This window comes from Pithys albifrons, chromosome 1, assembly GCF_047495875.1.
Source record: "Pithys albifrons albifrons isolate INPA30051 chromosome 1, PitAlb_v1, whole genome shotgun sequence".
NCBI classification, from domain to species: Eukaryota; Metazoa; Chordata; class Aves; order Passeriformes; family Thamnophilidae; genus Pithys; species Pithys albifrons.
The window spans coordinates 12,498,303-12,514,172 of record NC_092458.1 but is presented as its reverse complement, the minus strand read 5'-3'; the positions used below and the strand labels follow the sequence as shown (position 1 = coordinate 12,514,172).

General features: G+C 36.6%; 1 protein-coding gene across 4 annotated transcripts in view; it reads left to right on the top strand.

Moving 5' to 3' along the window:
- The window catches only part of WWC3 (WWC family member 3), a 103,039-nt gene that overhangs the window by 79,787 nt on the left and 7,382 nt on the right, over positions 1-15,870 (top strand). For 2 of the 4 annotated variants that reach the window (XM_071563723.1, XM_071563467.1), the window contains exons 12-18: positions 5,095-5,215; positions 5,977-6,051; positions 7,095-7,181; positions 9,492-9,684; positions 13,216-13,383; positions 14,086-14,237; positions 14,921-15,080. In XM_071563723.1, coding sequence (XP_071419824.1) covers positions 5,095-5,215; positions 5,977-6,051; positions 7,095-7,181; positions 9,492-9,684; positions 13,216-13,383; positions 14,086-14,237; positions 14,921-15,080 — 956 coding nt within the window. The remainder of the gene's footprint in view (positions 1-5,094; positions 5,216-5,976; positions 6,052-7,094; positions 7,182-9,491; positions 9,685-13,215; positions 13,384-14,085; positions 14,238-14,920; positions 15,081-15,870) is intronic. The other 2 variants (XM_071563641.1, XM_071563559.1) reach the window with 2 other exon arrangements.

Genomic DNA, 15,870 nt, shown 5'->3' with positions numbered 1-15,870 from the left:
ACATGGCAAAATTATTTTCCTGTTTCAATCAATCAAATGAAGAACTTCTGTTAATATGAAAGAGTATTCCTTCATGATAATGTTTTTGTGTGTTGACTTGCTTGTTTTTCTAATAAAATCATAGCAGTAGAGAAGGGCTTTAAGAGTTTATTTTTAATATTAAAGATTGTGATTCCCATCCCATTTCTGTATCTATAATTCTGTTAGCAGTTGTGTAAAATGTTGCATTTGGTACTCAGGAAATCAGGAATGTTGTGAAATACAACCAGAGAATGTATCGTATTATCCTACCGATATCTTATTCGTTGAGTGATAATACAAAGGAATGTTGACAGTATCTACAAAAAACGTACAGGTTTTTATTTTTGAAAAGCAAACATTGCCACTGTGCTAAAAAGCCAGTATTGTTCAAACAGTAGTCTCTAGACTCACCTACTTTCCTTAGTGCAGCTAGCATTGCCAGAAGATACTGCTGCAGAATTTACTTTTACTAGCTGTAAACATTTCTAGTGCCCATGTTGTAGCTTTCAGACCAAAATAAACAGAATTCCAGAGACCAGCACGTAAGCTTGTGCCTAAATTAGTGCCATGAAGAGAGTTCCCGAGGCTTTCTTTAAACCTCAGATCAGACCACAGTGTGTCTTCCCCCGTTGTGGTAAGTGAAAATATCCAAGTAGTTCGTTTATAGCTTGTACATGTTTCCTAGAAGTGAAGCCTGGTGTGAGGGCCTTGGGGGCACTGCAGAACGAGGGTCAACTTCCTGCTTTGATTTTCCATTTCTTCCTTCTCTGTTACATTTCTACACATTTCATGATTCTCTGAAAACCTCAGTACTACCTGCTGTCAGTGATGTGGTGTCCAGCTCCTGTTCCAGGGTTTAGGATTTTTCTCTATGTACAACAGACTATTTTGTGTTGTTTTTTGAGGAAGAAAGTATGATTTAAAGGTAGTCAGGCTGCCTTTTTTTGAGACTTTTTTATTTTTAGTATTTGCATTTGAAAATGATTGCTTAAGAAAAATTTGTTTAACCTTTCTGATTTTTGACTGCTTTGAACTCCACACTCAGTAGCTGGTGCTTTAGTTGTTTGCAAGTAGCAGCTGGAAGTTTTGAAATTATTTTGTTTTTTTACACTTGTCTTGGAAGAATTTGCTGAAGTATCAAGCTCATCTGTCAGTTTGGGAACTCCCAGGTGTGGGGTTTTGGGTTTCTCTCATGTCCTGTGCAGTGTGCCCTGCTGCTGCCACCCAGTGGTCTGGTAGCTTAATGCAGAACCAGTAAGTCTTGGTTTCCACAATTTTTTTACCTGTTCCTTCAAGGGTAATTTGCAAATTTTCAGGTCTGAGAGGATTAACAATGGATAAACTGCGTGTCCTTTGCACTGACACAGCACTTGAGCAAGTTCAAGGGGTTTTTCAGGAAGTGCAGTTTTGATGTTCAGTTGCTGATCTGCTGTTTATTGTTTTGCATCTGTCACAGAGGCACATTTTGAAATTATGTTAGCATGTGTGAGTGGAGGGAATATGCCAGAAAAGTTTAATCCATCATATTTATAAAGTTGGGAGTGGGAGGAAACATGTTAATAAAATAGTGGGCTTTCATATCTTCACTGTCTCTTCTCTGTACTAAAATAATCTTTCAAGTGCTAAGTTTCTTTTAATGCCTAAATAATCTCTTGCTTGCAAAATATTATTATAGATCTAAAAGGTGATTTATCACTGTATGCTTTTCATTTTGTCTTGTTTCTTATGCGGCACAACAGAAAAATTCACTGTAAGTGAACCTGACATTTCTTATTGTGCTGTTTTTGCCTGTAATTCCCGGTGTGTTTTTCTGTGTGAAGTGCTGGTGGTTTTGTTTTGGTTGGGTGTTTGTTTGGTCTTTTTTCTTTTTGAGTTGCATGAGAAAAAACAGGAGATTTTGTTACATTTGGTTTTGTTTGATAAGTTGCTGTATCTGTTTAATCATTATGGCATACCTTGTTTTTTTGCAATGTCAGCTAAACAGTACATTCACAGCTGTAGTTAAATTCCTGGGAAAAGTGTTCTGTGACCTTCAGCTTTATTGTATTGTAGTAATGCCTGGCAGCATCATAGTAGGTAAGGTCTATAAGTGTCCCTGATTAGTTTTCATGAGAGTCTTTTCCTGACATATGGTATTTGTAGTCTCCTATGCTTGTGAAACGTGTTTTAGATTTACTTAAATATTTTTTTAGCTAATGAAAGTTTACAAACCAAAATTTCCTTTGAAGTTCACTTTTTCAACTAATGACATCGAGAATTCTTTTATTCAGGGCTGTCTTATGTTTATCAAGGTTTGGCACCCAGTAGTTCTGGAAAATCATACATATTGTTCACTGATTTTGTTATTTAAATAAGAAAATGAAAGGTAATGATCTGTCTTAGAAACTTGATTTTTAAACAATTATTTAGCTTCCAGCATTGCAAACTCTGTAACCTGTGCTAAACTTCTTTCTGTTTGAACCAAAATCTGATGTGTCTTTCATCTTCACCAATTTTTTCCTGCTGATTTTTTTGTCTCCTAGTCAAGGGCATATTTTGGTGTTTGCATCTCTCCCAAATTTTCTGGGATTATCCAGAGGTTATCAAAAGCTTCCATGGTGTGCAGGCAGTGAGCAAATCATTGGCAAGTTACAACATTTTTGCAATGTCAGTTTTTCATTTTGTGTTGGTGCTTAGACCAACTTTTCCTTCCAGACAAATTGGGAGCAAGAACTTCCAAAGGAGAGAACCCACAGGGTCTTTCATCTGCCACGTCTACACAAAGTGTTCACATGGGGGATGAGCCAAGGACTTATTTATGAAAAGAAGCCATCCTAGTGTAACTTGTTGATATTAGTATAGAAATTATGGAAGCACTTCCATAAAAAAATTAGACACTTCTGTGAAGTTCAGCATCTTTCCAGTGATGTAAAACTATTGGGAAACTTTGACATGTTTTTATATAGGTGTCTCTACAGTAGAGTGCTAGTTTTGATTCTTTGTAAATAGCAGTGATAGAACTGAAATGGACTGAACAAATCAAAAGGATTTTTAAGAAAAAAAGAAGAAAAAATCCCAAACAAATCAACAACATAAAAAACCAAAACAAAACAAAACAAAAGACCCAAAACCAAACCGAAAACCAAAAAACCAGACAAATAACTAAAACCAAACTCACCACTTTTGTACAAGTGATACAGAGGAAAGTGTAATTCAAATACAGTTTCTCTGCTTTTCATGTGCTCGCTTGGACTTCACTCTCATTTGTGGTGAGGATGCCATGAGTAGCACTGCATGGTGTGTGATGTACAGTAAGAGTGGGATGCTGTACCTGGAGGTGGGGAGGAACGGTGCTTTTTTCCCCAGGCACAAAGAAAAGTGCTGAGTGTGCTGATCCTGTGCAGCAGATAAATTTCCTACACAGCTGATGATGGTGAAATCCTTCATTCAGTTTGGAGGAGGGATCCATAGGCCTGCATATGAATCCACAAGACAGAGAACTGCCTCTGCTGATACACAGGACTTTTAGCTCCAAAGAAGACTGTGATTTTTGTAACACCTTTGAGGATTTTGTGCTGTTAGTGGCCTGATAACAGAAACGTACCTTGGGCTGGCACAGAACTCTTTGGCTTGGTGCACCCTTTCTGCCAGTCCCACAGTGGCTTAAAGCTGACCTTAGCCAGAGCCTTCTTTTGATAGCAGCAGCATGGTTGTTAATCTGTAAGCCTTTTGTCAAGCTTCCGAGTCCTGGTGTCCTGTCCTGGTGGTGCTTGGGTACAAGGTGAGATGGGTACCATGCATGGGGGTGGCTTACTGTATCTCATCTGGGTTCTGCAGGCACAGCTCAGGCAGTGGGGTTGGTGTTCAGCTAAAGGAAACTTACTGGTAGGTATCACAACTAAATTTTGATGCCTTAAGATAATGTGTAACAGGTACTCAGCAAGTTGCTACTTTCAGTAAGACTTGCTTCATCCTTAGTTGGGGAGCAGTAAGCTGTGAATGTCAACTGGTGCTTGTCTCCCACTGTGCTACTATCACTGCTGAAACTGTGTGTGCTTCCATGCTGTCTTAAGTTTCTAAGCATGAGCAGAAGCAAATAAAATGCTTTCCCCAGTTCTGAAGTGGCCTATCTTTGCCATTACTTTCCTGCTTTGTGGGCCTTAAGCAAAAGAAGGTACAAGTTCTTCACTGCACAGTGAAGAAGTGGCACTTCATGAGTCTGTTTAATGGTTCTCTATAGGACTCAGAAGAAACAACCTCAAGTTAGGAGCTATCATTGAAATGTTGAAACCTCTCCTATCCAGTTCTAGAACATGACTGCTTGTGCATGTACTTTAAAGGATTGGTAGCTGCTACACCTAATTGCCTGCGCGAAACCTGATGTATAACATAATTTTTGTTGGTACATTTACAGTGTGAAAATGATTGCTGAGTTGCTATTTATGGTGTTGCTGGTCATTCAGAGAATGATGGCAGAGAGGTTTGAATATTGCTTCCTCCTTCCCTCAGTCAATTTTCAAAGTAATTCACCAAGAATTTGAAAAAGCAGTGGTCTGAGAGGGTTGGAAAGCACTGGTTCTTTTTGATAATGACTCTTAGACTGTAAATAAAAGCTGCTATTATGTGATGGTATAAACAGTCTGCTTTGAGATTTTGTGTTAGGAAACAAATGAGAACAAAACTGCACATTGTTTTATCAGATAACTTTTAAAAATAATTAGTTTCTGTTTGTTTTCAACCTATTGTATATTCAGTAGGTAAATCTGAAAGTTTAGGGTATCGTGTACATATGTTGAATTAATGTAAGTCTTCCTTTAGGAAGGGATTATTCTATGAGAAAAACATTTACTAACAATGCAATTCATTTATACTTAGTCTTCTCAGAGGGCAGTTAGCCACAACCCTCCTGCCTTAATTCTCCCATGGAAAATCTCTAGTCAACTGTATTCTAGATTTTTAATTTAAATTAGGTGAGACATCAGTGAACTGTATTTGTGCTGTTTTGCTGCTAGTTTTGATACAGTACATGTTTCTTGTTTGGTTTTTAAGAAACTGCCTTGAGCTGATGTTTTTACTTTTTTCTCTGCATGACAGCTGTAACTCTGCGAGGAGACAGCGGTCGAAGATCGGAGAGGAGAGCCAGGCGAGTTTCAGCATGTCTCTCAGATCATTCACTGGCTAGTGACAGTGGCGTGTTTGAAGCTTTAAGCAAAAGGTCAGGTGTATAAATGCATAGTAAGCTGGAAATATTCCTGTTCTACCACATGGTCCAAAAGAATTAGTTGTGAATTTCTGATAGGCTTTCAACATTCCTAGTTATTTGTAACATAAAAATACTAGATTGCATGTTTAAAAGGCAAGAAGCTTTTTACATGCAGCCCCACTGTCATCTTCAGAACTACCAGGCCCCTTTCACTTTATTGTCTCTGACATTTAAACACCATATCATTCTCCCTTGAAAGATAGTTTTCTCAGCTTATTAGTTGTATATCAGAAATTTTATTTCAACCATCTATAACAGAATTATACAGAATGTAACTTGCAATTCTGAGTAGAATGTGATAAAAGCATAACTGCAAGGAAGAAACTTAAGAATGGCTAAAAATCTAAAAATGTGTAGGTTGACCAAGTGATTGAAGGGTGCATGAAGGCATGTTACTTAATACAATCGTTTTAACACAGTTAACAGAAACAGGAAAGAAGATTAGGTTTGAAGTATGCTAAAGAGAAATGGAAGACAGAATAGATATTAAAATAATGTAACTATTTTGAAAGAGTAATTCTAAGACTTCAATTTTTATGATTGTAAATTACTACTACTGTATGTTTTTAAATAGATACCTCAATTTCTTCTGTGTTACCAGACCCTTGAGTATATTACCAAACAACTGCTTATATCCACAAATCACAAAATAAATGATAGTTTCATCATGTTTTAACAGTTTAGGTAGTTTACGGTACTTTCTGTTCCTACAGGAATGAAGATCTGGAAGAGCCTGTTTATGGTGATGCTGCCAGTAATGAAGAACCACAAATACATGTTGGATTTCTGTGAGTAGTTACTCATTTATCCCTGTCACCTCTTCAGGAATTGCTCACTACTTTTCTTGGGTTTGTTTTTTAACTTTTTAATAAACTGAATTGTGGTGGGTATTATGAAGAAGTTTCTGAACTGACAGCCAAAGTTTAGTGTGTGTACGGGGTAGTCACATGACACTTTGTGTTGGGGATATGCCTTAACCACAGTTCATTCAGTTCATCCTTTCAATGCTGACTGATAAAAGGGCCTTCATTACTTCTTTTAGTAGCATTTATTTTCATTGTCTGAGCCATTACTCTGTGAATGTGGGTACAGGGATATATCTCTGTGAGTGAGATCTTTTTATGACAGATAAGGAAGAATTCCTTTGGGAAAGTCACAGGTGAAGAGACACAAATATAAATACAGTTCCCAAACACAGCTTTGAAATCCTGTGCTTATGGCATGCTATTGTTGGTAGTGGGAGTAGGGTGGGAAAGGGCAGATTATTGCTGTGCCAGGCAGGATGTCATATCTTAAATAGCCCTCCAGAATTATCTTTTTACCCCTTGGAAAATTAATTCCTAAGCTTGGGAGTTTTGTACATCTCAGCCAGGTTTGTTAGTGCCATTTCAAAATTCACGCTGATGTGAAAGAGTAGAATTCTAAAATTTATTTTCAGTAAACCCATGAGAATAATGCAGACTTATTTGTCTAATGTAACTGATATGTGTAACACAAGCACACACACATTATTTGCCCATGTTTAAGCGAAGGAATGTATTTTATAACACCTGTTTGCTATCAAGAGGCATAATAAGGCAAATCATTATTTTCAAATTGAATGATGTTTACTTCTCTTAGTTCTGTTAACTGTTACTGCAGCTCATGTTATTAAAAATGTTACGGTATCAGAGTGTGTTATCTGTAATTGCTCTTAATTGAAACTGATTTATGTAACACATTTGTTTAACAACAAAATGTGCTTTTATAGTCTTTAATCTTTTTAGTCATCTCTGTGTCATAAGCAAAAATATTGATGGTTGGTGACTAACCCAGGAAATTTATTTTCCAGGCATGACAGTGGAAGTGAATGTCTGTTAGTCCATGTATTACAACTGAAGAACTTTACTAGTCTAGTTGTTAAAGAAAACTGCAAAATGTAAGCTTAAATTTCACTGAAAGTCTGATCTTTGCTTGTTTTGTGCCATATAAATACTATAGATTTATTTGCTTTTGTTCAAAATTAAGCTATTTCTGAAGAAGATAATATGTCTTAGTTTTAATGAGGAAAGTATTAATTTTATGGACACAAAGTATCCCTTTTATAGAACCTCTGTCACAATGGTGAGGTAACAAGTGTAGTCTTTAATGACCTATATTCTTACATGTTCATTATGCACAATTTGTTCAAAAATATTTGTGTTATTCCAAAATAAGCTTAGTGTATTTTTCTCAATTCCTGTGACAACACCTGTATTAAGCAGTAAGAGAGGTATCTTACCTTTTATCTTTAAGAAAGAAAACCACACCAAAACCAACACAAAAACAGCAACAAAAATTCTGCAGACTTCTGTGGCCAGTACAGGTTTCCTTGAGCATTCATGAATAACCTTTGAAGATAATATTAACACAAGTACTAGCTGAGAATAGTACAAAGGATTGAATTTTTTTTCCTCTGGTGGATTGTGCTACTTTTTCAAATTTCATATCACATTATATAACACATGGCTTTGTGTGTTCTAATAAATGTTTCTTAGTGGCAGTGTTGTCATAAAACACTTGTTTTATCTAGTGATAAGTATTTAACATATTTCAAAGAAATTCAGCACCTGAAAATTGTTGATCTTTATCTCTGGGAGAGGTTGTTTGAAAACTGTAGAAAACAGAGATGTGGTAACATTGTTGTAAGTTGTTCGGTGGGAGTTGTTAAATTGACACACGTGAATGACTTGGACTTTGTTGGGAAGGCTTCATCTTGCTAACCTTGCAGAACTCCTATGGAAATTCTTCATATAGGTCAGTACATTAGTATTGGTCTTTTGCTCTGTTTCAGTTTGAGTGCAAGGCATATGATAGGGAAAAAAATGTGAGTATTGAGTAGTACACAGTCTTGTTGCCTTGTCATCAGAAAAAGAAATAAGCGTCATCTGCAGAAGGCAGTAGAATAGTCACCAAAGAAAAACTTTACTCCTGAGGGTTTATTGGACATTGTAATCAAGACAGTCAGGCATCTAAATGACTTAAAGAGGCAATTCAGTTCTCCATCTTTCTCAACCCTACCTGGGCTAGAATCAAGAAATTGCATTACTGCAGGGTGAAGTGATTGCTTTGGTCAAAAAATAAGTTTCTTTTATGAAAAAGCAAAATACCCTTTCAACCAGTTTAATGAACTCCTCCATGGAACTCTACATTCACTGACTCAGGTTCTGGGACAGCCGGGGAGAAGTTCAGCTGCAGCAGCCAGTGAGCAGAGGGGCTGGATCTCTCCCCTTTTATAGCACGTGAATCTGTTTAACTAACTGATGCACCACACTCCAGTGCTGTAGTTTCACCATTATGAGGTCTTCCAATTGTTCTCTAACCATTTATTTGCCTGCCAGTGTCAACCCCTCTCTGGTGGTGGCATAGGAGTTCATGCAGCTGTGTAGTCAACTTGAGGGAGCCTCTGAGCTGGAGTGGATTTTTTAATCCTTGAGCTTTTGTGTGGGTTTTTGGGTAGGCTGGCTTTTTAACCCAGGTAACTTTTCTATTCTGGTTCACAACATAGTTGCATGAAACTTTGCTGGCATGAGGGAAGGAATAGGATATTGCAGGGGCTAGAGAATCAGGACAGGGAAAATACAGGAACAATTCTCCAAGTAGCTCTGCTGCCTTCGGTAGGATAAAAGTGGTTGTTGATTTTGTTTTTGTCTTGGAGTCTCAAATGAGATGGTATGAGATACTTAAATTTGAGGTTTGAGACTGCAGATTTGTTTGGCCATCCTTTTGTGCTGAATTTCTTAAGGAGGAACAAAGGTTGCTTTGTGGGTAGAAGGAAGAAATGGATCGGTGACACTTATGGTACAATTAAATTGCCTAAATATAGGCGTGTGTTTCCATTTGAAATCTAGCATAGCACCTGGCCTCCAGCTGCTGCTGCTCAGAGGAAGGCTGGCTGTAGCTCTCCCATAACTCTTATGTCATAACTCCTAGCTCCTTGTAGTTGCCTTGGATACCTCAGGGCAGCTCAACTGCTACTTGGTGCCTCTGATAAGCACCAATTAAAAAAAAGTTGGTTTAGTTTGAAAAATAAAGTATTTCTGTATCAGATTTGCAGATCTTGTGTGTTAAGAATGCAAAGTAAGTTCCTGTGATGAGGAGATTCTTAATGTAGGCGTTAGAGTAATGTTTTTGCTTAGCTTGATTTTGAGAAATGCAAAATAGCTTTCTATGTCTGAATTGTACTATTTGTCTATTTTGCTGTTCCCAGTCATGTGAGAGTTTATTTGCCACCACTTGAGTCAGGCACACCAACCACTTACTGCTCTAGAGCTTTGGAATTCCAAACTCCGTTAATATTTAATGAAGTGTTCCGAATCCCTGTGCATTCGAGTGTTTTGAAATTAAAATCACTGCAGCTGTATATCTGTTCAGTTGATCATCAGCAACAAGAAGAACTATTGGTAAGTGGTTTTGTTTCTTAAAAATCATGTTATATGGGAAACTAAAGTTACTTGAGGAGTTTTTAAGATGAAAAAGAGAAAGTGAAGACTTTGTTTTGCTGTAAGAAGTTCTGATAGTTACTTGTTAATGTGTCCATTTCTTCACATATGTAAGTATAGTTCTGTGAATAAAAAGGTGGGATTTTTAAAAAAATGAAATATGTGCATTTTGGGGTTACATAATGTCTTGAAAATGATTAGCAAAATTAGCAGAGGTTGAGAATTGGAGAGTTTTAATCAGTGTCAAAAGTAATCTGTTCCACTGTTTGGTGTTACATTACAGGGGCATGTTGACAATGTAAGGTTTACATTCATTGCTATGGGATTTAGTAGATGAGGAATTAAGTTCTTACTTATATAAAACATTTCTTTAAAGTATCTGTTTTGTGGAAAGTTGAAAAATCTGCTGTTGATAAATTTCGGTGCAAGAAGGAAAGCACTGTGTAAATATTAAACCTTCCCCAAAAGATTTAATCTGACAGCTTTTAGACTACAGTGCTCAAGACTTCCACTTCTGCATGGAACTGTAATGCCTGTGTGTGTCCTGATTGTTTTGAAGTGAGTGGGTTGTCATTGCAGTGAAAGGTTTGAATGGATTAGTGAAAAAAATCTGTAAGCCTATCAGAGAAGTTGAGAAGCATCTGTCTGACTGTCATGCAGGTGAGAGGTGTTTATTTGAGCACACCTGGTCAAGAGTGCATGTTTGCAAGTCCACCTCAAAAACTAAGTAACATCTTACATAAATAGGTCCTAACATTGACAGAAGTGGACTCAAGGAAGTTTTGTCCTTTTTGCACTACAACATAATGAAAGAAAAAGCATCTCAAAACCAGGTTGGACATACTGGTGTAGCCTGTTTCTCTGGGAAGATAAATAGCTATTTAAGTGTAAAGCACCTTGATATTGACACAAGTGCATCTTAAGTTTAGGATCCTTTTATTCTAACTGCTGTTACTAAATTGCCCAAAAAAAGAAGGTAGGTCTTCAGGTTATATTGGTAGGGATATTTTCTTTTTCATAGTGTAGTTTTGTCAGAAATACCTTTGCCAACAGTAGTTAGTAACATACTTTAAGTTAACAGTGCTACTCTAAAAGAAACAATGTCATAGTTTCTTAAGGTAGGTGCATCAAAGTATCTGTTTAAACATTATGATTGTTGCTCTCTAGCTGTAAATTGAAAATGAGATCTATTCCACTGAGATTATAGTTTTTCTCATCTGTTTAATAATGTATAAATTTCTCAATTCTTGAGGATGGCTTTCTTTTCAATTAGATTTTGCCAGTGTAATGTTTTCCCAAGTGCAGAAGTCTGGCTGGAGTCTATCTTAAGATATATAAGTACTTGAACATAACAGGGAGTTAAAAAGAAAAGTTCTGGCAAATAGTTCTAAAGTTCACTTATAAACACATAAATATACTAAACTTACAGAGTGGTCCTTCCATTCCCTTAAGCTTCTACTCATATGCACTGCATGGCTGGAAGATTCTGAAAGATCTTTTTCTGTGTTAAGTTGGCTTATTTCGTCCCCGGTGGTCTCATTGATGTTGAGATAGGGGAATTGTTATTTTGCATGATTAGCATATATAGTTCATGATAAAACATCAAAGAAATGTGAATGCCTTTCTTGCAATCACACTACATTGCTGTTTCGTGCCAAGTTTCTGATCTTTTGCAGCCCTGACCAGCTGATTATTCCTTGTGTCTTAATTTATTTGAATTCTTCTTGAGTGTGATTTTTTTTTGCATTTTTGCATTTTTTTTGTTTTTATTTTTGGAACATTTTTAGTGTGATTTTATATTCTGATCCTTTTCTCATAAAGAGACATGTCTGTTTGATGTCACAGAGAGATTCATAAATACTTCTGCTCTTCTGCCATCCAAGTCGTTAACAAGTGTGTCAGAGTAGGCATGTGACAGATCTCTAACAGACCCACCTTGGTTTTTTCATCTTGTTGAGTCCTTTCAGTACTGATAATTACCAATTGGGTTTGATGGTGATTTTCTACCCAATTAGAGATTCTCTTTGTAGTGACAGCTTCTTTGTCAGGCTTGCTTATCTGCTTAATAAATGCAATGTGTAAGGGCAGTATTAGATGTCTTAAGTGTTTTAAGCATCTGTTTTTCTCCAATACTGAAGGCAGAAAAATAGTTTTATCCTCTGCTTCTAAAACCAGACTCAGCATGTCTTAAACATTTATTTTCCAACTCTGATGGAAAAGTGTATTTAATACACATTTCTTTCTTATACTTCAGAGTGAGTAGATAACTAGAACACATCTGTTTTAGAGAGAAAAAAAAGGCATCTCTCTTAGCTCCCAATATACTGACATGAAACTACTTTCTCAGTAACATGCTGGATCCCCATATCACATTATTTGGTTAGTCCCAAAAAGTTTTCTGCATTGTCCTTTATGCACCTGTTTAAACAGAGCCCCAGGGAACATTTGTCTTGGAAAAATAATACAATGATTTTTTTTTTATTATTGTTTTCTAATTAACTGTTTCTTTACCTGCTTAAAGTTCAATGCAGTTTCTGTGTACATTTTCTACTGCCTTTACTATTAGAATCATTATATCCAGCTATTTGATTTATGGGAGATGGAAACCATTTTCACAGGACTTTCCAGTGATATAAATGAAAACATTCTTAGCATGTTGCCCATTAGCATGGAAATTCACAAGGTATAGAGATAACCAGATAGAGCCAAAAGCAGTACTTAAATGCTAAATCATGTAAAATCATTGCTAGGTCCAGCTAGTGAACCGATGAAAAAAATAATAAAATTGGCTGCATGGATTTGCTCACAACTGTTTTCATTTAGGTGAACACCACTGAGAAATTTCTTACATGAGCACTTTTCTAATTGAGTAGGGCTACCTCGAAGTTTGAAACATTTTTAGTGGGAAGCCTCCTTGAAACCTGTTTTCACCTGCATCTGGGAGATGTAAGGATGGCCTGCAAAGTGGAAAAATGGCTTTATGGCTCATTCAACTACCTTATGATATAAATAGGCAGGAAAAAAAATTGGTTTAACAACGTTTTTTTTTCCATGTGAAAGATGCCTCTGTGGACCAGAGAACAGAAGGGTATCAGAATATAGTTATTGCAAAAAAGACCAAATTATAGTTATATTGTTAAAGTGTTATTAATTTAAGCAAATGTAGAAATCAGATGCATAATTGAGAGAGTTTTAAAATTAAAGTATTAATAGCTGCCAGGTGTCAATTGTGTCTTCATCAATCATGCAAATTTTATTTTTCAACTTAAAAAATTTAATATCTACTCTTCGCCTTCCTGGTAGTAAGCAAGAGGCAAGAAACTGAGAATCTTAGACATCATAACACAATGGCACAAAATGTCTCTCTTTAAGAGACAGTATTTGATAAAGTGGGGGTTTTACATTATAAGTAAAATACTCTTTAAATGAGAAGGTGTCTATCCTGCAGAGTATGTTTATCTTATTGTAGTCAATGCTTTTGTTTTTTTATAGGGTATTGCTCAGATAAACTTGACTGATGCAGAGAGTTCTGGTGAGATGCAGCTTCACTGGTATACTGTTCAGATCTTCACTGGTTCAGAACCCCAGAGAGCAAAGACCAAAAACCAGTGTGAAGACAGTACTCCTCAGTCTTCTGGAAATGTAACTACAGTTAAAACAGTATGCTCTATAAAAGTGATTTGTTTACTTTATTTGACCTGTTGTGTGGTGGTTCGTGATCCTGTCTTAGGTGCAGGTTTTTGAGGTGCACAGGAAGTGGTACCTTAATTTAACTTTTATGGCAAGAGCTGGAATTCAGAATAATTAAAAACTAGATCATGTCTGGACAGGTCCTTGAAATAGTACCCTGTGTATGTTTGTATGGACATTTCTAGTCCAACTGTTAAAACTTTCTGCACTTAATGAGATGATCGAGAAGGGTTGTACAACTTCCATCCTTGGAGATTTTTCATCCTATGATTGGACTCTGGATAACCTGATGTGGTTGTGATGCCTCACCTGCTTTGGGCAGGACATCAGACTAGATGACCTTCAGAGGTCTCTTCTGACCTCACTTGCTGGATGATGTTCCACAGTGAGATAAAGTTTTCCCAGTTTCTGTGACAAGTTGAACACCATGTACTTTTTGATCCTTAAGTTTCGGGGCAGATTTTTTTGTTTGTGATTTGGTTTGGGGTTTTTTTGGGGGGCAAGGGAGTCGGGGTATTTTATGTGTTGATTGATTGGTTTGGCTTGGGAATTTTTTTGCTTAAGGAACATCAAATGGCTTTGTTTTTATTTTGTTTTTTTTTTCTTACTAATATACATCAGGTGCTTTGGTTTGTTCAGACAGTTTTATTTGAAGTCTTATTTGCTTTCCAGGATGCAGTGACAGCCCTGTTAGCTAGAACCACTGCCCAGCTGGAAGCAGTTGAGAGAGAACTGGCAGAAGAGAGGGTGAAACTGGAGTACACAGAGGAGGAAATCTTAGAGATGGAAAGAAAGGAAGATCAGGCAGAAGCCATATCAGAAAGGTAAAAATGGTTACTTTTATACCTCATCAAGCAGATAATAACTAATACCTCATCAAAGATATTTACACTATGGATATAGTCTGAAACACAGGAGTACAGTAGGTCCTTATTCTGAGACCTGCTCCCTGTTAGTGCTACAAGTATAACATTCTGTTCTGTCATGATGTGCAAACAGGAGAAATCCTTACTTGAATAGCTGGTTTAGTTTAGAGGACTTGATATTTGGGGAGTGGGAAAACACTACATGAAACAGAAACTTTGCCAGAGAGGCAACTGAAATGGTTTTATAATAGCCCTGTACTAAAAAAAAAAGTAAATAAAATTTTGTGGAGACATGGAAAAATGTTGGGGTTGCAATTTCATCCCTAGTAATAGTTGTAATTTGTTACATGAGTTGTGTTGCTCTTTTTGTTACTGTTTTCTTAGTAGTTTTATAAAAAACAGCTTAAAGAAAATTAAAGTGAATTTTTTGCCTATGAAATGTTTGCTTCTCTGTATCTGCAGAAATGCAAACATTTCTGTTCTGCTTATGAATGTTCTCCCTGTGAAAATTCTGTGTTTTTATTGGAGAAATAATACTTTAAAATGATAAACTGACTTGGATAATGAAATACATAAACATGATGCATAATTGCATGGAGTTTTTTAATACCTACAAAATTTTTGTGATGTTCTGACTTTAGGAGTTGGCAAGCAGAATCTGTTGACAGTGGATGCAGTAATTGCACCCAGACTAGTCCTCCTTATCCAGAGCCATTTTGCGGGGATTCATTAGCTGGACACGTGTTTGCAACTCAAGCAGGCCAGTACAGTTCTGGAAAAATGCAGCCTCCGCCACTAAAGGTAATGAGAGAAGACAGTGCAGTACAGAAACTGCCAAATGCCTGGCCCACACAGTGTATGTTACTGCTGCTCCTGGAGTTTGGGTCTGAATTGATCAGGGGAGAAAAGAATCAGAAATGACATTAAAACCCTGTATGAGCACTGCCTTCCTGACAGCAGTGTCGCTATTCAGTTGTTAGAAATGCTCTCTTTAGGCTTAGGGGTTTTTTGTTTGCTTACCAGTTATCCTAAACAGAATTTGTTTTTTATATCAAAAGGCTAACTAATTTTACTGTGACCTTTATCTAATCTGTAAATACACTTGTATCAATTTTTGTGTTTTCCTGAAATTATAACAGAAAAGATCATGATTAAATTCCAGTGGTCTTAGAAATAAGAAGTTTGAAGGAAGAAGAAAGAAGTGTAATGTTTTAAGACTTGCATTACTGTTTCAGTGTTACAATAACAGGGAATAATTGTGCTGAAACTGATGTATTTAAAATCTTTTGTATTCAAGATATGAGAGACTGAAAATAATCCTGAACAAGCTGAAATCAGCACGTTTCCATTGAAGTAGAGGAACATAAGCCATTTGTGCTGCCTTTAGGGAAGATCATACCTCCTTTTGAGGAGTGAGTTATCTAAAAGTTTGAAAGCTTTGCTAGAGTAGCTTATGTTTTCTGTCTTTCTGAATATTTTAGTGTTCTTGTATCATTGTTTGAACAGTCTTTCAGTTTCTTCTGTTTTTTATTCATTTAACTTCCTCTAGTTTTAAGGAGATTAATTCCTTCAGAGTCACTGTGCTTGTGGC